Source organism: Lolium perenne, chromosome 1, assembly GCF_019359855.2.
Source record: "Lolium perenne isolate Kyuss_39 chromosome 1, Kyuss_2.0, whole genome shotgun sequence".
Lineage (NCBI taxonomy): Eukaryota > Viridiplantae > Streptophyta > Magnoliopsida > Poales > Poaceae > Lolium > Lolium perenne.
The window spans coordinates 119,402,598-119,414,085 of NC_067244.2; the positions used below are offsets into that span (position 1 = coordinate 119,402,598).

Genomic DNA, 11,488 nt, shown 5'->3' on the forward strand with positions numbered 1-11,488 from the left:
CCGGAACTCCTCGTGATGTCCGGGATCTCATCCGGGACTCCGAACAAATATTCGAACTCCATTCCATATTCAAGTACTACCATTTCAACATCCAACTTTAAGTGTGTCACCCTACGGTTCGTGAACTATGCGGACATGGTTGAGTACTCACTCCGACTAATAACCAATAGCGGGATCTGGAGATCCATAATGGCTCCCACATATTCAACGATGACTTTAGTGATCGAATGAACCATTCACATACAATACCAATTCCCTTTGTCACGCGATATTTTACTTGTCCGAGGTTTGATCTTCGGTATCACTCTATACCTTGTTCAACCTCGTCTCGACAAGTACTCTTTACATAAATCACCGTGGTATGTGGTCTCTTATGAACTCATTCATATGCTTGCAAGAAATTAGACGATATTCCACCGAGAGGGCCCAGAGTATATCTATCCGTCATCGGGATGGACAAATCCCACTGTTGATCCATATGCCTCAACTCATACTTTCCGGATACTTAATCCCACCTTTATAACCACCCATTTACGCAGTGGCGTTTGGTGTAATCAAAGTACCTTTCCGGTATAAGTGATTTACATGATCTCATGGTCATAAGGACTAGGTAACTATGTATCGAAAAGCTTATAGCAAATAACTTAATGACGAGATCTTATGCTACGCTTAATTGGGTGTGTCCATTACATCATTCATACAATGATATAACCTTGTTATTAATAACATCCAATGTTCATGATTATGAAACTAATCATCCATTAATCAACAAGCTAGTTAAGAGGCATACTAGGGACTTCTTTGTTTGTCTACATATCACACATGTACTAATGTTTCGGTTAATACAATTATAGCATGATATATAAACATTTATCATAAACATAAAGATATAAATAATAACCACTTTATTATTGCCTCTAGGGCATATCTCCTTCACATATCACATCACCAAACCCTGCAAAAACAAGTTAGACGTCTCTAATTTGGTTTGCATATTTTACGTGGTTTAGGGTTTTCGAGAGAGATCTAATCTACCTACGAACATGAACCACAACGTTGATACTAATGTTTTCAATAGAAGAGTAAATTGAATCTTCACTATAGTAGGAGAGACAGACACCCGCAAAGCCTCTTATGCAATACAAGTTGCATGTCGAACGAGGAACAAGTCTCATGAACGCGGTCATGTAAAGTTAGTCCGAGCCGCTTCATCCCACTATGCCACGAAGATGCAAAGTACTCAAACTAAAGATAACAAGAGCATCAACGCCCACAAAACCATTGTGTTCTACTCGTGCAACCATCTATGCATAGACACGGCTCTGATACCACTGTAGGATAACGTAGCATAGAAAACAAAAATTTTCCTACCGCGAACACGCAATCCAAGCCAAGATGCAATCTAGAAGACGGTAGCAACGAGGGGTTTATCGAGTCTCACCCTTGAAGAGATTCCAAAGCCTACAAGAGTAGGCTCTTGTTGCTGCGGTAGACGTTCACTTGCCGCTTGCAAAAGCGCGTAGAAGATCTTGATCACGATCGCTTCCGGCGCCACGAACGGGCAGCACCTCCGTACTCGGTCACACGTTCGGTTGTTGATGAAGACGACGTCCACCTCCCCGTTCCAGCGGGCAGCGGAAGTAGTAGCTCCTCTTGAATCCGACAGCACGACGGCGTGGTGTCGGTGGTGGTGGAGAAGTCCGGCGGAGCTTCGCTAAGCGTGCGGGATTTAGTGGAGGAGAGAGGCCGCTAGGGTTTGGGAGAGGGGGGCGCCGGCCACTAAGGGGTGCGGCCACCTTGGTGGTTCTTGGGTGGCCGGCCCCCTCCCCTTGGCCCCTCATTATATAGGTGGAACCCCAAGTGTTGGTCTCCAAGTCTTCGAATAAGACCCGAACCAAAAACCTTCCATATGGTGGGGAAACCTACCCAAGCTAGGACTCCCACTAGAGGTGGGAGTTCCACCTCCCATATGGGGGGGTGGCCGGCCCCCTAAGGGGGAGTCCACTTGGGACTCCACCCCCACTAGGGTTGGCCGGCCATGGAGGTGGAGTCCCATGTGGACTCCACCTTCTTTGGTGGTTTCTTCCGGACTTTTCTAGAACCTTCTAGAACCTTCCATAGAACCTTCCGCGTCATTTTAATTCACATAAAATGACATCCTATATATGAATCTTATTCTCCGGACCATTCCGGAACTCCTCGTGATGTCCGGGATCTCATCCGGGACTCCGAACAAATATTCGAACTCCATTCCTTATTCAAGTTCTACCATTTCAACATCCAACTTTAAGTGTGTCACCCTACGGTTCGTGAACTATGCGGACATGGTTGAGTACTCACTCCGACCAATAACCAATAGCGGGATCTGGAGATCCATAATGGCTCCCACATATTCAACGATGACTTTAGTGATCGAATGAACCATTCACATACGATACCAATTCCCTTTGTCACGCGATATTTTACTTGTCCGAGGTTTGATCTTCGGTATCACTCTATACCTTGTTCAACCTCGTCTCCTGACAAGTACTCTTTACTCGTACCATGGTATGTGGTCTCTTATCAACTTATTCATATGCTTGCAAGACATTAGACGACATTCCACCGAGAGGGCCCAGAGTATATCTATCCTTCATCGGGATGGACAAATCCCACTGTTGATCCATATGCCTCAACTCATACTTTCCGGATACTTAATCCCACCTTTATAACCACCCATTTACGCAGTGGCGTTTGATGTAATCAAAGTACCTTTCCGGTATAAGTGATTTATATGATCTCATGGTCATAAGGACTAGGTAACTATGTATCGAAAGCTTATAGCAAAAAACTTAATGACGAGATCTTATGCTACGCTTAATTGGATGTGTCCATTACATCATTCATATAATGATATAACCTTGTTATTAATAACATCCAATGTTCATGATTATGAAACTAATCATCCATTAATCAACAAGCTAGTTTAAGAGGCATACTAGGGACTTCTTGTTGTCTACATATCACACATGTACTAATGTTTCGATTAATACAATTATAGCATGATATATAAACATTTATCATAAACATAAAGATATAAATAATAACCACTTTATTATTGCCTCTAGGGCCTATCTCCTTCAGCCACCCCTTTGCCATCTGCTCGATCGCCCACGGCGATGCGAGGCTGATCTGGAGAATCAGCAGCTTCCGCCGCAGCAGCGCTTGCTTTCTCTCCTCCGCCATCTCCGCCTCCTTCTCCCTTCACGCCCTCTCCTCCCCCATCTTCCTCTCCTCTGCGAACGATGGGAAACCCGCCGTCCACTTCGGAATAGACATGCTCCTCCGTCGGACGAACCGGCGAGTACCAGCAGCGGCGGGAGATCAGGGCGGGGAAGGAAGCGGCGGCGGCGCGGGATCGCCTAAGAATTGGTTGGTTGTTTCCAACTTTGTTTCTTTTTTCCCCCAAATGCGGATTTTTTTTTTGTGGAGGCCAAACATAAGATGACTACCATAACCCTAATCTAATCTACTGAAAATACTACTCCATTTGATTCAAAATATTTGTTATATCTATTCTAAGCAATTATTTTGAACCGAATGGTACTTTTATTAAAAAATCTACGCATAGATCGGATCACCCACTTCTCCTAACGTCGACGAACACCGACAGAAGATGGAAGAACCGATCTATGAAGGAAGCTGAAGGCGTTCGCTGCCTTCTTTCGGGTAATATACATGTTGCTCCTGATCATGGAAGGCCAGACCAATTCCGAGCAGCTTTGGCCCAACCGCAGCAAGTGCATGCTCATCATGACGCGATGTCCGGGACGTAATGATATTCTGAAAATTGTTCTTCCTTGTTATAGTTGACTTCGAGCGTAGATAAATTCGTAGTTGATCTTCTTTTTTATTCTCTCTACCAAACAACAAATCATCAATTCCATAAATAAAATAAAAACGAATCAATCCTCTCGGCCAGACGACATCGATCGGTACAGGAGGCGATTGACATGGCCGTGGTGCTCGGCGCGTTCGTGCCGGACACCGCGGCGCGGTGGCGCAGCGTGGCGAAGGGAGAGGTGGCGCGGGAGCTGGGCGTCGCGGCGGTGGCAAGTAAGCTGGCGGCGAGGTTGGAGAGAGTGGCCGCGGCGGTTGACGACGCCGAGGCGCGGGCGGCGCGCAGGGACGACGACGCCTCCGAGTGGCTAGCCACGGTGCGCGCAACGGTGTACGAGTCCGACGGCGCCGTCGACCGGTTCAAAGTCGCGGGGCGCCGGTACAGGGACAGGGAACCGCAGCAACAGCAGCAGGCGAGATTCCTACCTCTGTCTTCGAACAAAGTAACACGGTCGCGTATGTGCATTGCGTTGTAGGTTTCGTTAATTTGCTTCAGCTCTTGTACGTGCAGGCTCTCCCTTGGCTGCTATCCTCGTGCTGCGAGAACGATGCCGAGCCACGCCGCGAGGTGGCCGCCGAGATCAAGAACGCGAGCAAGAAGCTCAAGGCTGTCCTGAAGGAGCAGCGCCGGCTGCAGCTCAAAGCATCATCGGCCGCTGATCGCACCGTCCAGACACGGACGGTGCTCCGGCGCCGGAATCACCACGGCATCGTCGGCAAAAGGATCGAAGACGACACACGCCAGCTCGTTGATCGGCTGACGCAGACGCAGGGCAGAGCCGCATGCGAGGTCGTGGCCATCATCGGGCCAGACGGCATTGGCAAGACCACGCTCGCCAAGGCGGTATACGATAGTGCGAGGGTGCGCTGCATCTTCGAGATAAGGTCGTGGGTTCGCCTACGCAGGGGGTACACCGAGGCCGGCCTGCTCTCGCAGGTCGTCGACGCCGTCGGTGGCGACACAGCAGGGGACGAGAGCGTCGCCGACCTCGAGGCAATGCTGGCCGGCCTGGTGGCTAACAAGAGGTTCTTGCTGGTGGTCGACGACGTGTGGTACGGCGGGGTGTGGGAGGACGTGCTACGGAGTCGACTGGAGCGCGGCGGCCGCGGCAGCAAGGTGCTGATCACCGCGCGGAGCGGCAGCATCGCGCGGGCGATGGGCGCCAGCAACGTCCACCGGGTCAATAGGCTGGGCGCCGACGACGGCTGGCAGCTGCTCCGCGTGGCGGCGTGCGTGGCTGACGAAGAGGGCGACACCGGCCGGCTGAAGGGCCTCGGCGAGAGGCTCGTCGACAAGTGCGGCGGCGTCCCGCTGGCCATCGAGGCGATCGCCGGCGTGCTGCGGACACGGGAGGCCAGCGCCGGCGAGTGGGAGGACGTGCTCGGCAGCCCAGCATGGTCGGTGAAGGGGTTGCCGGACAACGCCATGACGCCGCTGTACCTGTGCTACGACGACCTGCCGTGCCACCTGAAGCAATGCTTTCTGTACTGCTCGCTGTTTCCCCCGGGCTTCGCCGTGGACAGGCGAGCGCTCGTGCAGCAGTGGGTAGCCGAACGGTTCGTGCAGACCAGGGTCGGCGCCACCGTCGAGGAGGTAGCCGAGGAGTACTACCACGAGCTCGTCGGACGGAACCTTCTCCAGACGACAGAGGAAGACGCGCACAGCGGCGGCACGGAGAGGTGCACGATGCACGAAATGCTACATGCTCTGGCGCAGCTGCTCTTGCAGGGCGAGGGCTTCACCGGCAATGCCCAGCGGCCGCTCGACGACGGCGATGGCTCCTTCGCGCTGAGGCGCGTCTCGCTTCCTGGAAGAAACATGGCGGCAGTATCTGACTGGGTTCTGAGTTCAGATAGGATAAGAACACTGCTGCTTCCCAAGAACCCACTGGCAACAGCAGGAAAAATCTTCGAAAGGATGCATCATCTGAGAGTCCTAGACCTGAGTGAAACAGGACTTGAGCTCGTTCCAGAGACATTGGGGAATCTAGTTCATCTGAGGTTCCTGAACCTGTCCGGGACAAGGATACATGCAGTTCCAGAGTCCATCGGCAACCTGACGAGCCTCAAGTTCTTGCTGCTCAGAGAGTGCAAGTCACTGCATGCTCTGCCCAAAAGCATAGAGCATCTGAGAGGACTCAGAGACCTTGATCTTGCCGGAACGGTGATCAATGCTGGCGCGTTCCGAGTAGGCGAGCTGAGAAGCCTCAAGTCGCTCCGGTACTTCGGCGTGACAAGCACAGAAGCGCGTGCCACACAAGATAGGGGAGAGTGGCCTCTGGCTGAGCTCAAGCACTTGTACCAGCTGAGGACACTCCATGTACAGAAGTTAGAGAAGGCTGCCAGCCCGGCCGAGGCAGCCGAGGCGGCACTCGCTGTAAAGACAAGCCTCAGGGAGCTCGCGCTATCATGCAGTGGCAATGTCAATCTGTTTCAGGCACCAGCTGAGGTCAGGAAGATTGAGGCTGTTTTTCAAGAGATGAACCCTCCAGAATGCCTGGAGTCGCTCAAGATTTCCAACTATTTTGGGGCAAAGTTCCCGACATGGCTGTCAGCGATCTTGCTTCCGAATCTCCGCCGTCTCGACATCATAGGGTGCAACCTCCCCCTTCCTCCACTAGGTCAACTGCCAGAGCTGAGATCATTGCACGTTGCCGATTCTTCAGCTCTCAAGTTCATTGATGCAGAGTTCATGGGCTGCAATCACCACCAGGTACCTTTTCCAAAGCTCGAGAACCTGCACTTGCAAGGGTTGCATAAGCTCCAGAGATGGATGGAGATCGAGGCAGAGGCGTTGCCTTGTTTGCAGGCGATGCAGTTAGAGAGCTGCCCCGAGCTGCGACGTCTGCCTGGTGGCCTCAGACATGTGACATCCCTGATGGAGCTGCGCATAGTGGACATGGCAAGCATCAAGGCTGTGGAGGGCATTGCTGCATTGAGGGAATTGAGCGTTTGGAACACCCCCAATCTGAAGAAGATATCAAGCATGCCTTCCCTTGAGGACCTTAGCATATCGCACTGCCCAATGCTGCAGATTGTGGAGAACGTTGACAGGCTGCAGGCCGTGCACATCTTTGATCATCAATTGCAGGAGATTCCAAGATGGATCAAGCCTCTTGCGGGAAAGCTGCAGTCGCTGGATGTCACGAGTACAATCAAGGTGCTGAAAAGGTGTCTGGTTGATGGCCCAGACTGGCCCCTGATCAAGGACATTGTACAAGTACACGGGCTGACCATCGGTCCCGGTTATGTATACTATGCCAAGAACCCTTACATCTTCGAAAGCAATGTGAATTCTCAAAGTAAACTTAGCATGGAACGAAAAACTGTTGATTCTGATAATGCCGATGATGCGTCAGCAGGAAACACAAATGTCAATCAAGATGATCTGGTTTCAGCTTCAAGTACTGGTTATCAAGAAATCAGTGGCTTCTTTGACTCAAAACCGGTTAAGAAAGAAGCTATCAGGACTGAAGACAATGTGAACCGTAGGGACACACACAGGTCTGTGCAGAGGAATAGCCAACGTCGCATGCATAAGCTGGCAGAAATTATCCCTGAAGACGGTGAAGCTGAGGAAGATGCACATTCAGTTGTGATCCTTCCTGCTCATCCAACTAAAGCCCATGCGCAAGTGGAGAAATTGCATGTTGTTGTTACTGATAATCGTAGTGAAGACTCTGATATGGGTTTGTCAAAATTTACCCCTCATGAAACTGGTCCTGATGCCATCACTTCAGTCCTTACCAGGCGAAGAAGGTCAGAGATGGGAAAAGATGTTCCCACTGATGCTGGCACTTCTGGAGGTACTTCTGTTAACAAATCTGCTGCTGCAGCTGGTCATAGCTTGGCTCATGAAGGGTCTCGAGCGATCAATAGTACTGAAATTGATCAAAATTTGAACGTCAGTTCACTTCGAAGCAAGGAATGCACATTGAATAAAGGAGATAACTTTGCTAACATCAGTAGACAGGCCAGGAGAGTTGATGACAGTGGAAGTAAGGTGCAAACACAAGTAGTCAACAGGGACACTAAAGAATTGGGCGATGATAGAACTGAAAATGTTTCACCTGCAATCATGGCTCACTCCAGGAAAGTAACATTCAACATAGGAAACGATGATCATATGGATGCCACTATTTATTCACCGAACACAGCCAATCAGAATGCCGGCAAGATAAATGAGATAGCAACTGCAGGTACAAATGCAGCAACTATGCCAGATATTCCACCAGACGGAGAAGTGGCACAAGAATCTGCTGCTACTATTGATAGCAGCTTAACCCTTAAAGGTCATCACACCGCAAGTATTACTAAAGCTTCTCCTGACTTCCGTTTACTCTGTGATGAACAACGGTTATCCAGTGAAGGAAAAGAGGTTCCCAACACTGCCAAAGGTCCGACTTCTAGTGCTGTTGACAGCATTGGTGGTCATATAGAGGGCAAGAGCACCAGTTTGCCAGCCAATCCAATAACAAATCATGAAGAATCTAAAGCAACCAGTGTTACTGAAACCAGGTGTGATTCAGAGCCTTGCAGGTTACCTGCAAGTTTAGCCTGGCGCAAGCAACGGGCAGTGAAGAAGCAAGAAGCTAGTTTCGCAGATCCTGGCAATGGCATAGGCGCATCCATCAAGACAATTCCAGGCATGGCAAGAAAAACCTTGGACAAATGCAAGGTTGGGTCAGTGGAGCATCCATCTACTGAAGTATCAGCGAACACTAATCCAGAGTGGAAGCCTGCGTTCACCCCATCTTGCACCACCGAAGCTACCATGGCAATCAGACACCACGCCAACCGCCACACCAATGACAGCGCGCATTGCTCCATCGACGTCAAGGCCGAGGACCCGCATGAGGCACCAAAGGTGTACACCGCCATTTGGGCCGACACCGACACGGACACCCTGCGAGCTCGGTTCCTCAGCTCGATGCAGTACTACCGTAAGATGGCATCACGCCGCCGTCGCCGCCATAGGACGAAGCGTGGCTCTGGGAGCAAGTGGAGCATCGGCCCAGTGTTGGTGGTCGTCCTCCTGGTCGTCTCCATGGCGCAGCTGCTGTTCATCGTCTGGCTGTACCGCAGGCTCCTGAACCAAAAGTAGCGACCAATGGTGGAACTTCAGTTTAGCAATTGTAACAGCATTCCTGTCGGGAAATGGAATACTATCCTGCGCTCTTGCAATTTTTGCATCGAATTGGTGGTTTCTTAAGATCTAGAATATGAGTAATCGTCGCCGCATCATGTAGTACTATAACTCTGTGGTCTCTCGCGCTGCATTTTGCCTTCGAGATCTGTCCCCAAATTTTCTGGCGGGAGGCTGGAATTTTGAAGACCTTTGGCGCCAAAGAATTTAGGCGGACTAGTGCTAGACACGAAAAGGGGAAAAGGAAAGAGAGAGCCAACAGTTGGGGAAAATAGAGGATGAGGAAGCAGAATCAGAAGGCATACCTGAGCAGACTCCGGTCGTCCCGCGGCCAAACCACCCTGCAATCTTTCCTCTTCAAGCCCAGGTAGAGGAGGGGAAAACCACCAATGAATCTTGTCTTCATCTTCGATCTATCGTCCTCTAACCATCGCGTTTCTATCTTGGAACCTTCAGAGTTGCGGATGGGGAACTGAATCCGCCGCCGCCGCCACGGCCGGAGGATGAGGTCGAGGTTCCGAACTCCCCGCCGGCACCACCGAAGCGGGAGATCGTCAGGGTCACCAACAAGACCATCAAGGTATTGGCAAATCGATCTGCGCTTAATTTATTTTCTCCCTTGCGTCGCGTCCCCTTTCTCCGTTCTTGACGGAGACGACGCACCGAACAAGAGGTGATTTTGTCCCGGGATCTGGCAGGAGAAGGCGAGCGCGTTCTCCTCGGTGGGCTCCTCGGCGAAGAACGGGGGCGGCCGCGAGGCCGGCGACGCGAGCGCCCTGAACGCGGCGGTGTTCAGGCGGTTCAACGGCTTGTCGCCCCCAGCGGCGAGACCGGAATGCTCCGCGGAGGCCGCGGACGACGACGGCGGAAGCGAGAGCGCCGTCCGGCTCGACGTCGCGGACATCGCGGCAGGGAGCCGCCGCCTGAATTCAAGGAAGCGGAAGAGCCCCCTCGGTGCGTGCGCCTCCATTCGCCTTCCTCGCTCACTTCATGCTGCTAGTCTCTGAGTTGTGACACGACATTGGTCTCACGTGCTCAGGACGCGGCGACGAGCGCAAGCACGTGGTGGTGCTCGGCGACGACCCGAAGCCGAGGCCACCGCCGTCGACGAGGAGGGGGAGGCCCGCCGGCCGTGGCCAGGGCGACAATGGCCTATACAATCACTGTAAGATCTCTCGCCAAATACGTTCTGAATCGAGTAAATTGTTGGGTAGCCATTGAGCTGAGCTGCGTGGTGGTTTTGGCTGTCAGACGCGAGCGGCGGCGGGCTGTGGCAGGGCGAGCAGGAGGGCGTCGACGGCGAGGAGGTGGGTTGGACGGAAGACATGTGGGAAGGCATGGGATCCATCAGCCTCGGAGGCATGGAGTGGCACTAGCATCTGCGGCCATGGCGAGCTTGGCCTCTGTTTATTTCAGATTAGAGACATGATGTTCTCTACTCCCCATGTGTAATATAAATGTGCCAAACCAGGCGCCAGACATCTGTGAATGTTCGGATTAACCTGCGTATTCAAAGTTAGTTTTGAAATGTAAAGCCCCCAATCTGCACTTTCCTACTTTAGTGACAGATGTTCATATAATTTTCCTAGTTGGTCAAATTTACAAATGGTTGGCATATTAAGATTGAGAAGACATGGAATGTTGTGGAAAAGGAAAACACCCCGATTGTCGGAACAAGGGCTGAAAGCATGGCTTAAAAAAAGTATCTCTTCAAAAAGTAGCTTAGACCGTTTTTGTTCGCGCGCGTCCGTTTGCGTCTGGGGTAGCTCCAGCGGGGCGACGCATTTTTTACTTGTTTTTTTTTTCTTTTCTCCATTTAGATATAGTTCCAAATATTACATATTGGAACATTGTTTTACACAAACTAATACATAGTTTGCAACATGGTTTACACAAACTAATACATAGTTTTAGTTTGAACCATGGTTGACACAAATAAAAACATTTAAAAAAAACCAGTTGTGTTGATTTATGTTTGTTCGCTGCCAAGAAAGAACATTTAAGGGCACACCTAGTCACCCAAACTGGAAAATCCAGCTGGTGACGGCGCCCCTGTTGGTTCTTCCGAGGAAGAACAACCAGAAACCTTCACTAGTGGCTTCGACTGGCCCGTAGCCATATTTGCTGCAAAGAAAGAACACTCTAAGTTCTAACTATCGGTGTCCGAGCCGGATTCGCCGGTGTGGTAGTGCCTGCGGCAGGCTGTGTCGTCGAACACCTTGACGATCATCTCGATGTCCCCCTCGTAGAGGAAGGTGAGCTGGTAGCTGGGCTCGGGCGCGAGGTCGCGGGCGAACTTGTTCTACCCCGTGTGCAGGTACATCTTGCCCTGCCCGTCGAACAAGACCTCGACGGTCCACGGGCAGAAGTTGCATCTAGACTCCCGTAGCTGCAAGTGCGCCGGCTCGACGCCATCGACGAACTCGGCGAGCTTGTCCGGGAGCCACTTGATGTCGAGTGTGT

The 11,488-nt window shown here is 51.3% G+C and overlaps 1 protein-coding gene and 1 pseudogene across 1 annotated transcript; both read left to right on the forward strand.

The window, feature by feature from the left end:
• Window positions 1-3,871: 3,871 nt before the first annotated feature.
• On the forward strand, window positions 3,872-8,983 carry LOC127332942 (uncharacterized; annotated as a pseudogene).
• Window positions 8,984-9,178: 195 nt separating this feature from the next.
• On the forward strand, window positions 9,179-10,640 carry LOC127300228 (uncharacterized). The gene is made up of 5 exons (XM_051330317.2): window positions 9,179-9,392; window positions 9,482-9,605; window positions 9,724-9,979; window positions 10,065-10,190; window positions 10,277-10,640. The coding sequence occupies exons 1-5, from the start codon at window positions 9,304-9,306 to the stop codon at window positions 10,399-10,401; spliced, it is 720 nt and encodes a 239-aa protein (XP_051186277.1). The 5' UTR covers window positions 9,179-9,303; the 3' UTR covers window positions 10,402-10,640.
• Window positions 10,641-11,488: the final 848 nt, after the last annotated feature.